General features: G+C 32.1%; 2 protein-coding genes across 2 annotated transcripts in view; both read right to left on the reverse strand.

Annotated features, from left to right (window-relative positions):
- Positions 1-2001, reverse strand: part of LOC108906890 (protein twisted gastrulation) — a 26003-nt gene extending 24002 nt beyond the window's left edge. The window contains exon 1 of the mRNA XM_018710328.1: positions 1793-2001. The gene's annotated coding sequence lies outside the window, so the exon portion shown is untranslated. The remainder of the gene's footprint in view (positions 1-1792) is intronic.
- Positions 2002-9788: 7787 nt separating this feature from the next.
- Positions 9789-21950, reverse strand: LOC108906896 (paraplegin). Its single transcript, XM_018710333.1, has 10 exons — positions 21744-21950; positions 21391-21687; positions 21196-21333; positions 20691-20918; positions 20316-20632; positions 18264-18483; positions 15149-15419; positions 12312-12514; positions 11937-12248; positions 9789-10024 (listed from the first exon to the last, which is right to left on the reverse strand). The coding sequence occupies exons 1-10, from the start codon at positions 21897-21899 to the stop codon at positions 9848-9850; spliced, it is 2319 nt and encodes a 772-aa protein (XP_018565849.1). The 5' UTR covers positions 21900-21950; the 3' UTR covers positions 9789-9847.
- Positions 21951-23758: the final 1808 nt, after the last annotated feature.

Genomic DNA, 23758 nt, shown 5'->3' on the forward strand with positions numbered 1-23758 from the left:
AAAAAATAGATGGAGTGGAAATGGCAAGCAAATGTTTTGGAAATTAGGTACGTATTTGATCTATAGAAATATTTAATACCACCCTGTAATTTTTTTTATTAGCCCAATAAGTACTAAAAATGTGCTGTATATAGCCCAGCTAATGTCCTGAGGACATCAACAGTAAAGCCTACGTTGTCCTCATTTGATCCACTGTTAACCTGATAATAGCCCGGCTGATGTCTTGAGGACATACACAGTAAATCCTAGGACGTCCTCATTTGATCACTGATAACCTGATAATCTCCTGCAGATAGCCAGGCGGATGTCCTCAAGACGTTACGAGCAAATCCCGGGACGTTCCATTTGGATATCCCTGGTACATCCTGAGGTGATTGTGTACCTATCCGAGGATATCCTATACATCCTGAGAAGTTATCCTCAGTACATCCTACGAATGTCATTGTGCTGTGTGGGATATAGTATACAATGGTCTTATAATGGTATATAGAATTCTAATAAAGAATAAAACGCATTTCTTTCAGTGTGATTATTTGGCTTTTAAACAAAGGATTTTGTGTTATTCCTGGGTTTGTCAAAAATCAAACATGAAAATTATAAGTAATTTTCTAATAAGTAACTAATATAGACTCAGAAATTTTTCTTTTGAATACATTTCCCTGTTTGTAATATTTCTGGAAGAAATTACGCCAGAGAGGAAATATTCCCAGTTTTCCAATTTCCCGCCGATTGATAAACCAAAATAATGGCTAATAGACAATGGAGTATGTCTTGAGTTTTATTATTAAAAAAAAAAACCATTAAATTATATGCAATTATTTAATATTATTTCCTTGATTTATCTTGATTCTAAAGATTTTTAAAAATTTTGGTACCTATTTCAGAAGCACGATGTAGAACAATATAAATCTATTACTTAGATCAGCTTATTTTCGAAAATACTACATTGCGCTAACAAATACTGATTTATTTCAATGGTGTTTTAGTATCTTATCTATCTAGTATCTTATATCTTAAAATACAATAAATTTTTGAAATTTTCTGAAATATCAAATGTCGAAATATTTTTTGAAATGTGAATTTTCCCATTCCTAATTTAAGATGATGCATGCGCTAAAAATTGTTCACTAATGAAGGTTGTGTTTTTATTAATTAAATTATTACTTTTGACACCATCTACAGTCTACGCTTCTGCCTTATACATTTATTTTTAAAGGTTTCAAATTCAAAGTATGTACTTAGGGCTGCTTCCTTTGACGAGTTTTATTATTCAAAATTATTCAATAAGGTACCTTTATGAGGCTTTAAATTAAAATAGACCTGTCATTCATAGGATGGGTTGATGGGTATCTGCTATAAAACATCGATAGTTTTTTTCATATGTAATTATAAAGATTATCCTGCGTCACATATAACTAAAAACCGATAGTTTTATGTAGTATTGGGACATGTTTCGCATCCACTGCTCCCATCTACTAAAATTTATAACAAACTTTTCGAGAACGTATCCAAGAAAAATAAATAACCCAAACACAGTTATAAATACTGCAATGATTGTAAACAAAGTGGAATATTAATGAGATTGTTTTCTATCCTACTTATGGATAATATCAGAAGAGAATAATTACTACATTGCAATACACATCGCGCTAATATTTACGGCGTTTTTATGCTTTTTTTAATTCCTCGAACAAAAGTTTAAATCGGCAGTCCGAAAGGCCGCGTAAGTTTTGTTTAAAACATTCGAAATTTTATGCGAGGATTAAAAAGAAACGAGATATGCCAAACTCACCAGTAACTAGTAAAAGGTAGTTCGTTTTAAGGTGTGATTACTACGTGCCAGGAGACAGTCCTTAGTTTGTTACGGCCGAATATATTCCAAACTACACAGACCACTTAGAACATACCTGAGAAACTGCAGCACTATCGTGCTTCTTTAGAGAAACCCGTTTTGCTACTGACTGAGAGCAATAATGCGGCCCCACCGATCCACACTGATTGTCGCGGCAAGTTTGAAGACAGAAAAATCAGACTCCTTACCCGCTTGCACCTCTTGCGGTTAAGTGATTCTTAGGAATAGAAAGGCTTTATTGGATCTGAAATAACGAGAAAAGTCTTCGGCCAAAAGTACAAGAGTTTTATTGCATATATGTACATACATATATATATTTTATTTTTTTCTAACTTGTATGTTATCACTTAATAGTTTAATATTATTCTATTCCCATTTAAAAGATACTAAAATTACCCACAAAGAAGTGTAATGCAGGCCTTAGATTAATTTACAATATTTTTCTAAATATGTAAGAAATGTCTTATCTACATCAATTGGCTGTGGGATTGAATGTGTTCTCTTCGATTGATTCTTAAAATTATTGTAGGTACTTTCGAATACCTAAGTATCTGGTCACAATGGGAAGTTTTACTATTGACGTGAATTTTTTGCAATAAAAACGTCACACAGGGTCACTCATAACGAAGATGACTAATGAATACTTTCGCAGATAAAATCAACCATTTATCCCCATCATTCATATAAACAGTTTTTCTTATATGTTCATTGATGATCGGTTGAATATTTATCTATATAGAGGTAAAAGATCATCAATTTAATTTAGATAATAAATTTATTAAGAGTTCTAGTAGGACTGAAATAAGCTATGTAATATAAAATTTATTATTTATTTCGTCATGTTTCACAACAGCTTCAATAGATTTTTAAAAATAATACTTTTCACTCATCTAAACATTTTTCAGGTAAAACAACTGAAAACAACTGAACTTTTTCGGGTAAACCGTACCTACTGAGCTCTTTAGAAAAAAAAAACGTATAAGTGTTATTATCTTTATATTTATTGTTATATTTTACCTACCAATTTATTTATAAAATATCAACAACAACAATTAACTTTACGTGAAACTTACACATAGAAACCCATACAAGTTTTTAAACTTACGATTTCAATAAGTAAATATGAAATAAAGGTTCCATGCCATTTTTTTGAATGTATAATAAAATTGACTTCAGTTCCGCGATACAACTTGTACTTACCTAAGCATGATAGTATAGCTTTATAATTGTATTGAATTAAAATATAATTCATTATTATTAATATTTTGTTTACTGTTAAAAATTCTGAATTATTCAAGGGGAAAATTATATGAGATAGGTATATCGTGAAAGTTATGCACGCGCAACATATGATTTTTCTTTCTCTACTATTGAATTTCTGCTATTTGAAAATTAATTCATTTTGTTTGTTTCATTATAGGAAATGTTTAATTTGTTGTTATTAAGCTAGGGAAATAGATAATAACAAATACAAGGAACAGAGGAGTATACTTTACTCTTAATAAAAGTACCAAGTGCAAATAAAATTTAGCTAATTTAAAAATTAAATATAATAAAAGCCGGTAAAAGGCCATATATCAGTCGCAGTATGTTTAGGTGGGCTCATTTTTTTTATTTGCTTAACGGAAAGATATTGCAATTTTAAGGTTCTCTGCAAAAAATTAGAATTTTATATCGCCTACAAGTCATCCAAAAAAAAATCATAAACTGGCGCGCTGACGTCACCGCATGGGAAACCGCTGCCGCATGCTTGCGTGTGTTGTTACTGTTGTTACTCTGTCGACTAGGCGGGTTTCGGGTTTTAGTTGTCTGTTAAGCTTCGATTGAGTACCGGATTTTGTTAGCAATATGGAAGACACAGAACAGAAAAAAATACAAATATTGTATTGTTTCCTTCTATTATTAGTCTCCACTCTCATTTATTTTTTTTAATATATTTTATTTGAAAAAAGTTTGAAAGCAACAAAACTACCTTGCGTAATTTAGGTACCTAAGTAATAACTACGTTTGTATCCTTTAGAAACACTAAACTTGTGTTAGTGTGTTAGTGTTTTTTTCATTGTTGATTTTTTGTAAATATTATACAAATAGGTAGGTAAATATACAAATACAAATAGGTAGGTAAAATAGGTACTAAATATTTAAATAAAAATACATAATAAATAATATATATTATTAATATATTTATAAGATATTAGGTAGATTTATGTAGTTTCCATGGAAATTAAAATGGTACCTAATAAGAATTTATTTTGCATTTGATTAGGTAAATCTTTAAAACCTGTGACAGAAACGGTTTCGTCCAATATTAAACGCAAAATCTTTATTCTCATTTTTAAGTACTATTCTTATTATACAAAAACATCAAAACCTTCGCTACAAACGTACTTTATAGAAGCATTACATGTTATTGAAACCTTTTACCTTTGTATTTTCACTCGTCTCAACTCATAAAGTCGTGGTTTTTCATTTAAAAAATCCATAACCATTACAAACCTACTTCTGGCAAATTAGAAGAATCTACTTTTACGAAATTTGCTTCCATTTTTTAAATTTAATGTACACAAACGCTAAAACATCTATATGGTAGATACTGCAAGGGTTCTATAATTTCCAGATACGGATGTCTCACCTGGATGTAGCATACGCCACGCGCCAAGCCGACTGACCGTCCCATGCGGTGACGTCATTGCATTGCCACGGCTGCGCAAATATTCGCATTTTAAAAATCATATAGTTTGAAAACCGCTCAACGGATTGAGTTGAAATTTTCAGGATCGCCTAATCATGAACAATACTTTGTTAATAAGAACGTTTTTGAAAATTTACTGAATGACCCCATTTAGTCAAGTCAGTGAGATTAAAGTCAAATTTCAAAGAACACACATATCTTGTCTATGTTTCATGACTCTTCGGCAAGTAAAAATATGTTTTCTTTGAAATTAGGTGTTATCCTCACAATATTTCCTACTGACTGTTGCACCAGTAACATTATTTATTTTATTATACTTTCAATATAGTCCGGACGATATTTGTGAAGATAGAATTCCTAAAAAAGAATAAGCCAATAAAATTCTGTTATCGGAACTACTGTAACAATTTACCGCCGCGCGCCGCAGGGACGTGCCTTGAAATTTTCCGCCAATGTCTTTCTACCTCAGGTGTCGATTACCGCGTCAGAGGCGTACCTTGAAATTATCCGCCAATGTCTTTATAGAAATTGACGCAGGGGTCTTTTTGGAATTCTATCTTAACAAATATCGTATGGACTATAGATGCGATTGGGAAAGATCTGAGTATACACCTTTTCCTGATTTCAGTCTAATAATGAAATTAATTTTAATGTTTGTTAGTATAATTTTCGAAGTCTATCTTGATGTTTTTTTTTAAACTATGGACAAATTCCGAATTATTTAATTATTTTTGTTGCTTTCTCAAATATTCGAAAATAAAAATGGTTTAACTGAAATGAAAAAAAAATTCTCAGTTGAAATTAAAAAACATCTGAATCTGAAAAACTCGCCATCGATTCTGAAATAAATTAACCAATCTGAAATATAATTAATGCTTTCTGAAGTAGGTAGATAACTAATTAGATTATTAATTTTCGATTATATCAAAATAAGAATAAACATACATTAGCAAACAAGAAGGTTTGTAATTAAATTTGCAATTAATAGACCCTTAATGTCTAGGTTTATGTATTATTATTTACAACTTTATTTCACATAGTATAAAAACTAATTGTTTTGTTTCATATCGTATATTCTGTAGCGATATTGTCTTGGAATAGAAACAACAAACATGATTGGGATGATTTTAGATGCTTCGATCATATTTACTTCCTCTATATTCTCTTTTTTTACTACCTTAACTTTTTTATTTTATACCATTATTTACGTAATATGATATAATTTGCAATTTCGGCCTTCAGAGTTAAAAATAGGTACTTGTTTGAAGCAGTTAATTTTTTAGGAACGATGTAGGTGGTCGCCGGCAAGTCTGAAACGTATACATTCCAGACATTTTACAGGCCGAACGTGTAGCAGGAGGTACAGTGTCCTTAATGTGCTTATATACCTGTTACCTGTTTTACCTGCGCATCCGACGTAATTGTCTTTTCGGATGACTTTATCATAGACCCCTCGAACAACGTTCGTTATCGTCCCGTTTTAAGTAAATGATGGCTTTCCGGTGGGCAGGAATGTTGCTTACATTTAAATAAAATAAAATTTAGAGTACATTATTGTCATGCTAAAAAACGTGTAGTCTTAATTTCAGCGTTGATTATGACGACAATCGACTATACAGGGAGCCAAAAAGAATACATAATATTTGAAAGGTATCAAAAAGTTACCGGCCTTTGGAATTTCTTAAAAAAGTGACGGAGTTATTATTTAAAAATGAAGTCAAAAAAATATGTGACTGTTGCTGTTGTGAACAGTAATTTTAATTTATTACAAATTAATCCTTTCTTAATGAAGCTGTATTACTACTATTTCACACATCCAAAGTATTTTTCGTAATTGTCGTCCTCTTTATGATCTAATACTGTACAGTAGTCCATCCATAATTTAAATTCAATGATTCTATTAACTGGAATGTGATAGCTCTCGTAATCGTTTCTTGGTTCAAAATCAAATTTCTATAACTTCTGAAAACCGATAAGAACCCTTTGAACCGAAAAAGCTGGTCAGAACCGGACCCAAATATCAACTAGTGGACCGCGCGTAATCGAACCGAAACCGAAACAGTACAATTCTAACCGAACCGTAACCAGACCGGTACTGTTATTACATTAAGGTCCGGGTCCTTGCTCCTTATTATTAGGCATCGGAAACTGTGGCGACTATCAAATAAATAAATAGTTGTTATCTATATTATGCTAGTAAGTGTTGTAGTAGCAGCTTTATGCTCACGATACACCATGCTACTGACTGACAAAAAAAACATGTGCCATACACTCGATCAGGCAAAGCGTCAATCTCACTCACACATGCACAAACGACAATGAAATGCCTGGAATGTTCGTCGGCACGCCAGGCCGACAGGGCAGGCATTAGGGTGCGGTTAGATACGTATCGAATAAATTGATCGATGCGAAGCTCCAGATCAGAGCAGTTCAGACATATATCTACATGTTATTGTATACAATGTCGCGGATGGTAGGATAACTAAATGTGAAGTAGTTCATGCTTCGCTATCATTAGAAAAACAGCATCTAAGTATATTAAAAACTTCGACTATTTTATATAGTGACCTCGGTAAATGTTGAACGGTCATTTTCGTTTTTGAAATGGGTATTTATAGATCGCTGGAGACGATTAACCGCTGAACACTTAGGACAAGTGTTAATTATTTTCTAAAATCGCTTTCCTTACGAGTTACAAATTATAATTTTCTTAACTGTTGCTGGTACTTATTGTTACGTACGATACCTATATATTTTATAGTAAGTTCCACGTGAAGCGTTTATTGTTGAAAAATAGATACTACCTCTTTTTGTTTCATACTATTATGCAAATACTTATATTCTTATATAATGTTAAGAGTGCAATAATTATAAGAAGGCAACGGTTGTGTCACTTTCTGTTTGAATATAATTACATGAAAGAGAACCCGGCCTACAGCCAACCCTGTCTACATTGTAACTGCCGCCGCCCTATACTTCGATCTCTATTTATTATCCAAGAAATTACTTAGGGAATCACTGAAATAGATGAATATTTTAAAGTTCAAACAGATAAGGAACATATAATAAATACATGTGCAAAATCATTAAACTACAAATATGCCATAAAAATCTGAAAATATATAATATAGCGAGCCTATAAAAGCATATTTATAAACCCACCTACTTATTCCTACCATTATCTCACCCACCATTATCATTTACCATCTTATCATTAATTCTACGTAATCCCTTTTAGGAAATGTAATTTATAATTATATTAATAACAATAATAAAGGTTTCATTTGCAAGACTATAATATACTATAATTTAACAAATGATTAATATAATAAGTTACATGTAACTGTTACATATTAACTCATGCAGCTTGGCCCACTAATATTGAGGGCAAGACTGAATTTTTTTTGGAACACATGATTCGAGTGATTTTGATCCTTAAGTAGTCAGCGGGCTTTGGATGTAATTACTAAACCAATCATGATGATCCAGTCGCCAATTCATGGCCTGGTGCGATTTTTCTGGCTACGTACAAAAGCTTATGACTTAGACCACCAAGAGAAAATATTCTGTTTCTATTCCAGTAAAAACTAACTTCACGCAGAAAGTCGCAAAATTACCTACCTTATAATAAACACCTTCTCATAGACCGATAAACGGAAAACTAAAATAAATCTTAAACACATGTTTGACACAAAGTGAACTTGCATTCTGATTGTATATAAACAATGATCAAGTACGTGGCGACGAAACGGATCGAATCGTCCAGTAACCGTCAAACATGTGCTTTCATACAGAGAACGGTACTCCACAATGTACAATAGTTTTCATTTCGTGCGTATCAATCGCGGTTTAATTTTGTTGCTGTTGTATATTGTTTTGAATTAATTTGAGAGGGTTCTATAGCAAATAGGCAACCAGGCATACGTTTTCTATCAAGTTTGAAACTCAAATTACTTTTTGTTGTAAATAAATTTGTAATTTGCCGCTTTTGAACAAACTGTATCGTAAATTACAAATCTCTTTACACCAAAGAGTTATGTGAGTTTCAAACCTAGTCCATTTTGTACAAAGTCTGGGTTAAAATGGGGGAAAGTCTGTTAATTTATATTTAGACAAATTGTGTAATAAAATCTATAAAAACGTATTGCTGGTTGACTATTTGCTATAGAGATGTCTAGCACTGGTTCAGCTGATGAAATGTTTGAATAAGAAACAAATGAAGTTGTTTTATTTAGAATTTTAGAACTTGTTAATACTACCTATTTTAACTTTCCTAAATATGTCCTTATGCACTTTATGGACAGACCATAGTTGCGTACAGTTGTTTGATTTGCTTGAATAAGTAGTTAATATAGTATATTTCACCTAAGTCAATGTTAGAGGTCATTGAAACAAAAAAAAAAGAACGATTTATAACTTGATTATGTTAATTAATTTTTAAAAGAATAATAATTTCAGATAATATTCTGGGGAACACACCTTATTACTCTTTAAAAAAAACCTAACCTCCCCACTCTTTCGTTAAAGTAACACCTAATAATTTCATAAGAGGAGACACCCTGCATAAGATTGGTCCAATTAGGAGGGCTCTATACCAAATAGGCAACCAGTAATACATTTTTATAAATTTTATTACACAGATTGTCTAAATATGAATTAATGCACAAATAACAAGACTTTCCTCCATTTTAATGCAGATTTGCTATAAAATGGATTTAGTTTGAAAATCAAATTCCTTTTTGGTGTAAAGAAATTTGTAATTTACGATAAAAATTTCAAATTTCTTTACAACAAAAAGTAATTTGATTTTCAAACTAAGTCCATTTTATAGAAAATCTGCATTAAAATGGGGGAAAGTCCGTTATTTGTGCATTAATTCATATTTAGAAAAACTGTGCAATAAAATCTATAAAAATGTATTGCTGGTTGCCTATTTGCTATAGAGCCCTAATAAAGCAAATGTTTCTATATTTGAACAAAAGCAGAATTGTTTAACAATAATTACTCTTTTTTGTGGACACACTGTATTTCTTTTATTTTTAAAATCTATGTAAAACTTTATTTCGAATCATACACAGACATAAATGGTGTAAATATCCCTTTTCGGAATTTAGTTGTCTTCTGCTATTTTCAAGAAAAACGCTGTTCCTAAGGTATTTCGATCACCCTGTATACCAAGCAATTTGCAAAAATATACCGGGACCGGTAAAAAATTAACGATAATAATTAAGAAATGGGCAAAGATATGTTTAAAAAAACATTTATTAGCTATGTTACAAACAAACTATATTTCTAATTTGTAATTAAACAGGCGAACTTGCCTCAGACTCCCGTGACTTGTAATCACCAGCATCCTTCCTGACGTTCTCCTCAAACTCTGCCGGATCAATCAATTTCTTCCTTCCATGAGGTGGCGGTCCAAGCAGCTTTTCTACATCCTCGTAATTTAATGTTTCTTTTTTAAACAGTGTTTCGGCAAGCTAAAACAGAATATATTAAATTATTATAGATTAAATGGGAGTTTTCTCACATTTCAATTTCAGTATGCAGTATTTATTGTATATACAAATATCCTGAAATAATGTACAAAAAAGAAAGGCGTTTTAATGTGTAATTTCCAGTAACAATTTTTTGTCGAGAGTTGTAGAGAATCTAATCAAGTTAGAAACAATATCTCTTCATTATACTAGTTACACAAGTTTTCTCCGGGGTATAAGGCAGTTTATAACTCGACAACACATATAAAATAAGAAAAAAAAGCATATTTTTACCTCTAATCTTATCGTTACGTTTCCTGTAAAATTTTACATGCTTGTTGAACATACAGAAAAACATGTACATCACTATAAACATAATCACACCCCGCAGAATGCTTTTCAGGAATTATTAACATAGAAATTCATCACAATCATTAAGAGGGCTCTATAGCAAATAGGCAACCAGCAATACATTTTTATAGATTTTATTACACAGTTTGTCTAAATATGAATTAATGTACCAATAACAGACTTTCCTCCATTTTAACGCAGATTTTCTATAAAACAGAGTTGGTTTGACACTCAAGTCACTTTTTGGTGTAAAGAAATTTGTAATTTGCGATGCTGCTTGCTCAAAAGTGACAAATTACAAATTTATTCACAATAAATAGTAATTTGAGTATCAAACAAACTTCATTTTATAGAAAATCTGTGTTAGAATGGGGGAAAGTCTGTTATTTGTGGATTAATTAATATTTAGACAAACTGTGTAATAAATTCTATAAAAAATGTATTGCTGGTTGCCTATTTGCTATAGAGCCCTCTTAAGTACTTTCGATGAAACTCTCAACAAAACAGGACAAGTACATTTTATGGGAATTTCTCGAGCGGTTCGAACTGGATGGTGAACAATTCCTTCACTGTATTGTGAAAAGCGACGAATCGTCGGTGGTTGACTACACCGCCTTCACCATCAGTGAAAAAATTATTGTTTCGGCCTGAAAAATCATGTGTTTTGGGATTTTCCTCATTGACTTTTTGCCCCAGGGAGAAACAAATAATGCTGTGGGGGTACTGTGAAACCTTGAAAACACTATGGAGGTCAGAACAAAAGAAAGTGAATGTTAAGGAAAGAAGTTTGCTCGTTATGTGCCAATGCACGTCCCCACAAAGCCAACGCCACAAAGCAACTCTTAGATTCATTCGGTTTGAACATCATCAATCATCCTGCTCACAGTCCTGTCTTGACACCTACTGACTTTCATCTTTTTTCTTCTCTGAAGGTGTTTATGGCTGGAAAAAGGTTTTCTACCCACAATGAGGTCCGCAGTGCTGTGAAACAATAAGCCCGAGAGGTGTCGGAAGATTTTTTTGACAAAGGTATCAGAAAGCTTATCCTTCGGCTTACAAAGTGCATTCAGGTTGAAGGCGACTGCATCGAAAAATAGTGTTAGATGTAACTTTCTGAATATTATGTAAATTTTTCATAAATATACTGCCGTTTCGATTTTAAAAAAATTGAGTACTCTTACTCTGTGGATATGCCTAGTATAGAAAAATATTTTAAAAAGATTTTAAATAAAAAAATATAAATAAATAAAAATAAATAAAATAATAATAACAATCAGTTTGGATTATAACTCGAATATGAGATTCGAATAAAAAATATTCACAAATAAAAAAGTTTTTCAAAATTACAAAAATGCCTAAAAATAAAAAGCTCTTTTATTTTGCGAACAAGTCAACATTTAGTTTCCACTGGTTAACTAACCTACGGGACATTTTAACTACTTTTTACCTACCTCCTTGCAAGATACGAGAAATCCCCTTGAAAGTGCCAAAATTCATCCACTTTGCACTTTAATGCACCTATAAAACCTACTCTTAACTTTTAGAAAAATTAAATACTATTTACCTGTATAAGCTTCGATTTGTGTTTGAGTAGAACTCCTTCGGTGTGCTTGTAAGCTGACGCCACAAGGCTCCTGACTTCCGCGTCGATGACGTTTGCCAATTTTTTACTATAAGGCCTCTTCCCCAACTCTTTAGTTTCCTCTTCTGGGAAACTTATTAAACCGACCGTGTTACTCATTCCGTATTCTTTCACTTGGGCGTACGCCATTTTTGTGACCTTCTCTAAATCGTTTTGGGCACCGGTGGTCACTCTGTTAAATATCAAAGATTCGGCCACTCTGCCACCTAAGGTCATACACATTCTGTCAAATAACTGAAAAAAAAAGGAGAAATGTGGTTTTTATAGATATCTTTGATATTATGTGGAATACATTACTTCTTCTTTAGTGTACAACTTCTGATCTCTTGGTATGTATTGGGCAAAACCTAGGGCAAGACTTGTCCTCGGGACTATTGTTACTTTTAAAAGAGCGTCTGTGTGTTCTAACATCCATCCAACCAGAGCATGTCCCGATTCGTGATAAGCTACAACTTCCTTTTCTTGTAAGGACATTGCGTGATTCCGTTTTTCAGTACCTCCTAAGCAACGAAAATACACAAACATTATTCAAAGGTAAAAGCTCAAATGAATGAACTAAATAGCATCTAAAAATGCTTGACAGTTCAATGACCTTCGATCATGAATTCATCTTTAGATCGAGGCATGCATGTTGGTTTTATTTTTTTGGAAAATTTGGAAATGCTTACAAATAATCAGTATATTATGGTAAATACAGGGTGTTTAGTTTAATTTTAACAGACCATAGAATACATTTAAATAAACAAAAAAACCTTATATTACATGGGTCCTAAACAACCATTTCAGAGAAAAGAAATATCAAAATTTGATGTACAAAAGTACGATTAATCAAGGAATATTGACATAACTGTGTGCATAGAATATAAAATACAATTTTTATCACTTTTTTGAACTTCTTTATGCTAAATTCTAAAAAATAATAATTAGCGTTGTAATAAATTTAAAATTCGATAAAATTCATATCGAGCAAACTGACAACGGCGCGACGGATAACACGAGGTACTAAGCTGTCCAATCAGTTGGTATCTGGAACTGGACAGTGTCTGACTGTTTTTTGCATACCACTATTTTCTTTTCTTGAGGCGTTTTCCAGTGAGTGTGCGAATATTGGATTTGAAGGTGTCGTGCGTGCATCGAAAATGGTGATGGAAATTTTGGGCATATGTTGTAGCTTGTTTTGTACTTGCGCGTTTAAAAATTACTGAATTTTGCTTTTTGGTAAGTACCTAAATTAATTTTAATACATGGACAATGTGAATCTTTGGGTACTTTAATTACATATTTTTCAAATTCATAATTTGATTTAAAGTTATGTTCCTGTTTTAAGAGTTTCATAATTACTAAAATTCAAACTAAAATTTAATCACATTCTTCATACTACAAAATCGATACATTTGTAACTTGCCCAGCCAGCTAGCCCAAGGGGAGGAAAAAGGGGAGCGGGTTCTCAGGTCTTTGAATAATTTCTCGAATATTTGGATTTAATAGCATTTATTCATCATCTAAATTTACAATTCGGTCACCTGTCAACTACTAACTCTACTACCCTCTAAGAAAAATCTTGGGATTCTTCGCCGTTCATGGCTACTCAATTCACCACCGTACAAAGGGGAGCACACTCACCCCGAAGTTCCCCGGTTTTCACCAACACTTTTTCTTCTTCTGTTTTTTTACTTGTTTTCCGTAACCAAAAGCCAGATGACACCCCGTCTGTCTCCACACACTGACATCTCGCTACCTCCTTCGATCAAAACTTAAAACTAGGAGTACAATTGGTTACCTAACTAAACGGAGTAGGAGCAAGGTGCCTGTTACACATTTTATTTTATTTATTTAAAAACTTGTTTACATTTCTTCCGTAGGACAAGTCTACCACGTGCATACGTGGTATGCATCAGCCGTGTAGCATTAGTTTAAGCGCTATTGTCACGTTGTGATGAAACTCCCCAATATTAATCCTCGCTGTATTTTGACAACTGTTAATCTTACGCCCCTGTAATATACAACTTTTTTTTTGTTCATTTATGATTACTCTATCTCATGCAGAAGTAATGGCAGTCAAACTTCTTACACCCTGTATATGAATGGAGACTTTTTGTTTTTAATGCCCACTCAAACCAATGTGGGACTGCTGGAACGGAATTAATATTAATCTGGTTCGGAAGCTACCTTTCACCTTTAGAAACACATATAAATTGGTTTTTTAAAAATTGTGCGTGGAAGATTTAATTATTTTGAATCTTTCTTTTGCAATTTTCATACTCTACCACTGGACAGGTTAGTGTAATCTCAAATAACCACATGTACTAGCTCACACCAAAGTAGGAGCTGTGACACTTTAAAATTATTACAAAATTAAACTTAGTTAAAACTCAAAATTGCACTAAACAAATTCTTTTTTGAATCCAGTAAAAACTAATACTTCATACAGAAAGTTGTGAAATTATGTATTGTTTTAGAAATATACTATATACTAGGTCAATATCAGGGGTCATTAACACCGAGATTCATAAACTAAACACAGTGCTTTTAAAAAATAGTAACAAATACTTTTTATTAAAAACTTGAAATACTTAATTTAAAGAAAGGGCCAAATATCTTTTTACATTAAAACAATAAAATTAAATAAATTAATTAACTGAAACTTTTCCTTCATAAAAATCAATTTATTTACATGATGTGCAAAACATGAAATAAATGATACAACTAACACACTTCCTAACATAATGGAAAATGCACCTTCTCTTAGGTCGTCCAATGCTCAAGCATTTTAAGACGGATAGGAAAATTTGTTGGTCTAATATTTTGTTTACGAAGAACAAATTTTCCGTCAAGTCAGAAAAGGACTTACGACTCTAATAGCCAAAAAATGTGTACCGAATCTGGTACTGACAATTGGTTCAGAAGATATTTAAACAAGAATATTATCAACAGGTCATCTTCAAACTTCAAGTTCATTTGAAATTTATATGACAATTCCAACCCATCAGAAGTTTGGCAGTTAAATTTAAAAGCATGTCATAATTGTATCGTCACCCAAAATATATTTAAGTATTATTTTCTAAAGGGATTTTGATAAAAAATATATCAAAATATTTTATACATATTTAAAAATTTAGAAGATATTATCTTACCTACAAGCCTCTCTACTGCATACTCTAAATCATCTTTAGAGACTTTGGTTTTCTTCAAACGCGCAGCGTGCAAGGCAGATTCGTTGCAAACATTTGCGATATCTGCTCCGCTAAATCCTGGCGTTAAGTAGGCTAATCGCTTGGAGTAAGTTTCAGGCGAATGCTCCAGAGCTATGATTTTCAGATGTTGCTCGAAAATTTCTTTTCTTTCTATTAAGTCCGGATAATCTATCAGAATGTGTCTGTCGAATCTGCCTGGACGTAATAACGCCTAAAAAAAATTGTAAATGCTTATCTGACACAGAGGGAACACAATTTATTAACAAAAAGTCAATTGGTTTGATTAGACAATAAAATGAAATAAAGTTGTAACTATTGTATGTAATGAGACAAAATAATAGTATTAGACAAATATACACAAGTAGTTTAAAAAAGGTGGAGATAAAAAAATACATAATATGTACAGTATAGACTCTTTAATCCGAATATCCACTAATCTGGTCCGACGACCCAACGCATGCCCATTTTGATGCTCCGAACAAAACTCTTTAATTCAAACAAAATTCGGTTTAACATATATAGTTTGGATTATAAAGTCAGAATATATAATAAAAGGCAACCGCCAATTCGTAATTCCCCATAAAATTTAAAAACATATATGGAGTCCCACAAGGAGGTATCTTGAGTCCACTTTTGCTTATTGTGTATATTAATAATGTTATGTTTTTAAACTTATTATTTTATTTGCTGATGACTGACTTTTGCTGATAAATTAAATAGTAAACTTGACATTCTTTAAAATGGCTTTGTAATAATTTAAACTAAATTCTACTGCATTATTTTTTTTTAATTATTTTTTTACACAAAATAGGGAATACAAAAATTGCAGTTGTTGCTAAATAAAACTATGAGAGTAACTCTTTGCAATAATATATATAAATATGTTAAGATTATTGCAATGATAGTGTTATATTAATCTTTAACATAAAAAGTAAAAAATCTGTACCAAAATATTTGGAAGATTATTTTTTGTTACAAGGGAGATTCATTCATTCATTATGTCAACAAATTAAAATAATTTTGTTAGAACAGTTCATAAATGGTTGTAATAAGATTCATCGCTTCATTGCTTTTGACTGCCTTAATTTTAACAGACGATAGAATACATTAAAATAGACAAAAAAATTTTATATGCCATTTCCAAGAAAAAAATTATCAAAATCTCTAACTTGATGTACAAAGGTTCAATAAATTAACGCAATTAACATAAGTGCGTGCATAGAATACCATAAAATACAATGTTTATCACTTTTTTCAACTTCTTTATACTTAATTCTAAAAAATAAATTACCGTTGTAATAAATTTAAAATTCGATAAAATTCATATCGAGCAATGTGACAACGGCGCGGCGGTTAACAGGAGGTATAGTTCTCCCGAAGTTAGTTGAACGTGAATAAAAAAACTGAGCAATCAAATTTAATGAGTTTCATGGGCGTCCCTAAAAAAGTTTTCTGCTAATGGTAGAAAATTATAATAATTTGTGTATAATGTGTAGAAAATTTTTATATGTTTGACCAACAACATACAGGGGTCGGCATAAGACAGGCAACGCTCTCGAAAAATCGGCATAAGTCCGGCAACGCTTGACATGCTTCACCGGACCTGCCTCTCCGTTGAGAAACGTTGCCGTACATGCATTGATCAAGATGGGCATCAATTTGAACCTTTTTCAAATCCCTTTTGTAATTTCTTTTAATAAATATAGTTTGGGGCTGCATTTTTTTCTCTTAATGCAAATTGGTTGCCTGACATGCCGACCCCGGTATTATATTTTAATTATTTATGTTCTCAAACAATTTTATTATATTGATGGTAAATTTCGTTTTGTTCCCTTTCAAAAGGTCTCCAAAATGCCATGTTGTAATAATATTAGTAAACCAAATATCCCTCTTATTTCTTTCTTTCGTAATCGTAATATAGTGATTAATAGAAGAGTGCCTATAATAAATTGAAATTATCTGAATCACACCAAATTCAGCATTCCCGCACTGCACTGCTAACCGACTTGAATTTTATGACGCAATGGACCAGAGCAACAGTGCGCATTGCTGTTTGCCCGCACGTTCATTCTTCAACTGAGCGTATAAATTTCTACCACATGCACGTTTCGTTCGACCAGATCTGTATACGGGTATGGCTAAATAAATGTGGGAACAAGTTTTTCAAATATTTCAATGCCGAGTTGCCGCTTAGCGACCGAGCCTAGTACATACCTTGAAATTATTGGTTCTTCAATTGACTTGAAAAACTATACTAAGCAGTCCAAGAACCAGCAATACACAATTCAGTTGGTATCTGGAATTAGACCATGACAGAGTGTTTTTTGCATACTACCATTTCCTTTTCTTGAGATGTTTCTCCTTGCTTTTTTAAAATGTTCACCATACGTAATAATTTTCCAGCGAGTGCACGAAAATTTAATTCCAAGGTGTCGTGCGTGCATCGAAAATGGTGGTGGACATTTTGAGAATATGTTGTAGTTTGTTTTGTACTTGTGCGTTTAAAAATTAATGAATTTTGCTTTTTGGTAAGTACCTAAATTGTTTTTAATACGTATGATTATTTGGATGCTGTGAAACTTTGGGTACTTTAATTACATATTATTCAAAAATTCATAATTTGATTAAAAGATAAGTTCCTTTTTTAAGAGATTCATAATTACTAAAATTCGAGCTAAAATTTAAGCACAATACAATCTTTGTACTACAACATAGATACATTTTATTTTATTTATTTAAAAATTGCAAAACAATTGTCTTGAAATTTACTAGATGTTTCACAATAATAGTTGTTTACATTTTTGTTATTCCGTAGGACAAGTCTGCAGCATGCACACGTGCTGTATTTTGAAAACTGTTAATGTTACGTCCCTGTAATATACAACTTTTTTGTTCATTTATGATTACTCTATCTCATGCTGAAGTAATGGCAGGCAAACGCCTTACACCCTGTATATGAACAACTTTATGATGTTGGGAAACTTTCGACAAACACAAAATTATACCTTGACAAATTATAATTATACTAATTTAGAATATCAGTTTTGGCACTTACCTTATCTAGAATATCTGCTCGGTTTGTCGACGCCAGCATAATGACATTTTCTTTACTGGCCATCCCGTCCATTTCGACTAAGAGCTGGTTCAGTGTCTGTTCGCTTTCTCCACTCGCTCCCTCAAAACCAAGCTGCCCACTCCGCTTACGACCTACTGCGTCAATTTCATCTATGTAGATGATGCAGGGTGCACGTTTTCTTGCTTCTTTAAATAAATCTCTAGAAAACATATGCAGCATGTCTGTTTAGTGGTTTCGTAATTTAAAATCTAATAACTTGCTTACAGGGCACCAATACAAAATGTGGCGCATAAAAATATGAATTTTTTTTCAATATTTTCAGTTAAAACCAAAATCAATGTCCAGGCAGGCCTAGGGTTTCTGATGGTGAGTCTGCCCCCACAGAACCTAGCCTGAGAACAATTAAGCCAGGTCAAAGATTCCTAGCTAAGGTTAAGGAAGTACAATATAGGTACTTGGCTATAGAGCATAACCCGAAAATTATTTTACTTTAAATATCAGCAAGCATTAAAATCACTAAGTTTTAGATCTATTTTATATGAAAATAGTTTTAGATTTAGTCTTTGTGCCTCAAAAACTAGCAAAGATAGAGATATGCTTCTAATATAGACAATTGGCTCACAATGTTTATAAATTCTTATAGACAATAATCTTGTACAGATTGTATAAGGTATATTTGTCCTAAAAACTAAAAAAATTAAAATTGGCAACATACCATTTAATGCCAAAATACATTTAAGGATGCCAAAAGAACTTATGGATAATTAATTGGAACTATAGTAGATCGTATTCGATGCAAAGTAGAGCAAAAAATTGTCGGTCAATCAGAGGAAAATCGTGTCATGATTTTTAAGAAGGGTAAGATGAACCATTTCAAATTTAATATGAAATTGAATGTAAAATCTGAAATACTGATTCTTACGCACTGTTTTCTGGTAGTAGCTGTAGCCGCCCAGGTGCATCGAGTGTACGAAGTGATCGGTTATACATCAAATACTAACCTGGCAAGCTTGGTCATAAATTAGAGACCGCCTCCAAATAACAAGTAAACACCAGTGGCACGTACAGAGGTGAAATGCAGTACATATGTGGAATTTAGAAAACAAATTGGATTTATAATAAATTATATTTAAAATAAACAGCTTATGAGAATAAAGGGATTTTTGTAGAAGCAGGGTGCCAGATGTGAACTGATCCTTTCATCCCTTCATAATGCATAAAGAAATTATTGAATTTTTAAACCCCTTAAAACAGTACTGCACTGGATCCCTTGACAGGCAATTTTATTACTTTGTATCGAATATGATCCTACTACAGTAAATTCATGGTATTCCATTTAAAAAATACACTTTTTAGTAACACCCTGTATATAGGCCACTTGCGGCTTTTTCAGACTCATTGACGTTTGCAGCTTGCACAATAAGATCATTCTTCTGACCAAGGGTAGTATATTATTATGTTTCAGAGATTTCAAAAACAATTTGAAAATTTTCTAATATTTCCAAATTTTTCAGGCAGAATTGAAAAATTAAGGTTGCAAAAATGTCAGTTTCTATTTTTCAATGATCACCATTTCTTAATTTTTTTATTATTAAATGGAAAACATTTTTATAAATTAAGAAAAAAAATTCTTCTGATAATTTTTTACATGTCTGAATACCAAATAAGGGCAACTTATGCTGCTTATTGCGAAATTTTTGGTTTTAGGAGTGAACTACGTTATTTTAATTGAAAAATTCCATGAAACTTAGAGAAATTCCCTCTTATTTCCCTGCCATTCCAAATCTATAAAATTCCCTGATAATTTCAGGTTATTCAAATTAGTATACAGCTTGTTACGTTTATCTGAAAAATGCCTCTTTAAAGTTTGTACATTTTCTTGCTGAACATCCTGTATTATATAGTAACAAGTTTTTCTAATAGATGTCATAAAAAATTTTTCATAAAAGAATGCAGAATTTGCACACATAAGGTGTCTAATAGTGCGGAAGGAATATTTTCATTCCTTCGAAATAAATTTTAATTTTTTACCTCACTCTCGCAGCTCCCAATCCGCCTATCATTTCTATGAATTCTGACCCGTTCATGGACAAAAACGGAACATTAGCCTCGGTAGCAACAGCTTTGGCCAGCAAAGTTTTCCCACAACCTGGTGGTCCAAGCAAAAGGGCCCCTTTGGGAACTTTGGCACCTAAATTCTTATAATGCTCCGGCCTCTTCAAGTAATCGACAAATTCCATTACTTCTTGCTTGGCCTCTCGTAAACCAGCTACGTCGGAAAAATGCACACCCTTACCCGGCCCAGTTAGTGGATCGACTAGTGTGAACTTTGCTCTTCCTAATTGGGTCTAGAAAGTACGACTGTTTCATAAAACATAAAATATTTTTTTATATGGAAGTACTTACAAATGTGTCCATACTTATAGGAGGCCTAATACTTTTGCTTCGTGCCAACATCGATATAAGTATGGCAACTACCAATAAGGAGATGAGCAGTTTTCCTGCTGTATCAGTGCTACGTTCGTATATGACCGGAACACCATCTTGTATTCCCAATCTCCTTTCAGCCTCTCTTAATTTATCTTCAAATTTGTTAACATCCACTACATTCATATGAAAAGTTCTGTTATCTATCTAAAAATTAATATGGAAATATTTTTATTTAACGGGACAATATTGTCTATTAAGTTATTACAAAATTTTTGTTAATCAAGTAGGTACATTTTCCAGAAATTTAAAAACGGTACTGAGAAATGGGGAGATGTAAATCTTTCTTTTAACGAACATTATGTAGATTTCTTACGCTTAAAATGATGAAAATGAAGTCCGGGATATCTCAAGGCAATTAAATATAAGATGATAATTACGAGGATAATTACCAAAACTGTATAAACCGGTTATAAAAACTTACCCTTTTCCCTTTAATAACAGCCCCATCGTAAAGGACAAGAGTGACAATTTCAATATCCGGTCTAACAATAATTTCTTCTACCTCACCTTTAGCTAACATTTGATATAAAAACTCATTCCAGGCTACATAACGAACAACCTATAAGGAATATAATGGTTGTACTACAGCATTATACTTAAGATTATCAGTCGTTACCTCTGGTTGATTGCTGCTCGGGAACATTAGCGATATTACCGCAATCACCATATAAGCTGTTAACATCCATAGAAAAGCCTTAGCTAAGAGTGCCGATATTTTATCTTTGTCTTCATCATCCTTATCCGGTTTCTGCCCTCCAGGGCCATTTTGCTTAGGAGGGTTTTGAAAATGACTAGGGGTGGTATGGATATTTCGCTTATTTAAATAATTTTGCAGTTGTGTAATACTTTGTAAACCAGAGCGATATAATAGGGCATGAACTGCAGCGTATTCTTGATTTACTGACTTACTTAGCTAAATAAAAGCTCAGTTAAAACATTAGTTGTGAGTTTCATAAAATATTTGCTTACTTTGGTAGATCCTAATTTTGAGAAAGGATGTGGTTGAAATGTTGAAAATAATTTATTTTGGATACCTACATTAGGAAAGAAATGTTTATGTTGCTTTACCGTATCGCCAATTACTGAACGTAAAGGGAAATGCAAAGATTTCAAATGCCTATACATTTTTATATTTTTTGGTTTTCATTTTGAGTGATAAATTTCTAGGTTATGCTGTCATCATGTTTCTAAAAATTACTTTTACGTCGCCATCTGTGTTTTTTACACAAACTCTTATGGGTAGTCGTACAGTAAGAATACTTTTATCTGCAGTCTACCTTGATTCGTTCATTGAAGATTGAAGTATTCTCTCTCAATCTGCAGTCAACAGTCTATTTCAATTTTTTGGCGACATCTAGGGAGTAAAGACTAAAACGTCACGGTAATTCTTGGTTATGTTAGACATTGGTATAGCAAACAGATGGCGCGATGTGAATAAAATAAAATTAAATTTCTATAGACCATTTTTATACCGAGTGGTCTACACAACAATGAAAACTTCCAAGTATAATAATTTCTCACGAAAGTATACATATTTTTGATAAATTCTATTACCATCATAGGTGGGGTACGGATCTTTTAAGAGATTTTAAATGGCATTTTTCTGCGTAGTTTTAAAAAATTGTGGCCATTTTGTGTCAAACCGAAAGGATAGAAAAATAATTTGCTTGTGATGGTAATTGTATTTGGTGCTTATTTTACTCATGTTTAATATGATACCACTAATGCAAAACGAGCTATAGGACTGACCCCTGTTGGGTTTAGGTCACAATATATCTGTCTTACATAATCTAGTTAATAGTTATTTGATTTATAATATAAGTAATAACATAACGTTAAAAGTTTCTATCTTTCTTCCTAAATACCGAATGCAATCATTCTGAATGAATGAAGATATATATTTTTTTAATTAAAAAAAGATCGCAGATACGACATGATAGAGCTTGGTTTGGACACCTTGTATAGACATTTTGTGATATTAATAATAGATCTACAACTCTTTTAAATAAAATAGTTACACCTGTGTCAATAAAAAGAGTGACCTTTTATTTTGGTGAAGTTTAACTAATTTTATTTCAAACAAAACAAATCTCCTTTATTTTATTCGGAAAACGAGCCACGGATTTATTAATAAATAACATTTTAATCTAAAGTTGGCTACTCTACAGTTAAATAAATCGACAGTAACTCTAACACGTTTTACAGAAGAAATCTATTAGATTTTTTTGTTTTCGAAAACAATATTTTGAATCCATTATCACGGGGTCAAATGTTGAAAATAATATAACAACTCCCTATTGAAGGGTATTATTATACCAGGCCTATAAAAAATCTACTACTGAAATAAATATTATACCAATTGCTAATACCTCATTTGTCATTTGGAACAAAATGATTTATTTGTAGAAAGTACACCGTTATTGTTTTTTATAGTTAGTTTCTGATCGTTGACATTAACTAATAAATTAATATCAAAACTTCTCTATTCATTTTTTATACATAGATTCATATTGCAGCGTTTACAAGAATGTTTAATTTAGTTATTCTGAAATGCAGTAATGTCACATTTTACGTCTGCTTATAGGTTACCTACCTTACTATTTATTATTCGATTTTAGTACAAACACAAAAAGAAACTACAGTTGTATCAAACTTTTAGTTTAATGCCAATTTTGAACAAAGCAACTAACATGAAATTGTTTATTTAACATGTCACTTACATAATTATTTCATCGCTTTCGTTTAAACAGAGTATCCAGGAAATTATGGGTATTCTCTCAAATTTGTGTAGGCCTTATAGCTTTTGAGGTTGAATGTTGCAAAAATTTTTTTCGTTCAACGTTTTATTTATTAAAGTTCTGCCTCCGAGCATCCAAAGTAGTAAGTAAATTGAATACATTAGTAGAAATAGCTTTTATCCAAAAATTAGCCAAATTTAACTAAAAGCAAAAAACGTATAGCGAAAATTCGAATTTCAACTTTCT

Source organism: Anoplophora glabripennis, unplaced genomic scaffold (assembly GCF_000390285.2).
Source record: "Anoplophora glabripennis isolate ALB-LARVAE unplaced genomic scaffold, Agla_2.0 scaffold76, whole genome shotgun sequence".
Lineage (NCBI taxonomy): Eukaryota > Metazoa > Arthropoda > Insecta > Coleoptera > Cerambycidae > Anoplophora > Anoplophora glabripennis.

What these genes read in the sequence shown, in the direction of transcription:
- LOC108906896 (XM_018710333.1), bottom strand. Translation starts at nt 21,899, where the DNA reads ATGTATAGGCATTTGAAATCTTTGCATTTCCCTTTACGTTCAGTAATT. An exon ending in CTATAAGTATGGACACATTT is followed by an intron (nt 20,633 to 20,690) that starts GTAAGTACTTCC and finishes CGTACTTTCTAG; the next exon opens with ACCCAATTAGGAAGAGCAAA. An exon ending in TTGGGAGCTGCGAGAGTGAG is followed by an intron (nt 18,484 to 20,315) that starts GTAAAAAATTAA and finishes TATGTTTTCTAG; the next exon opens with AGATTTATTTAAAGAAGCAA.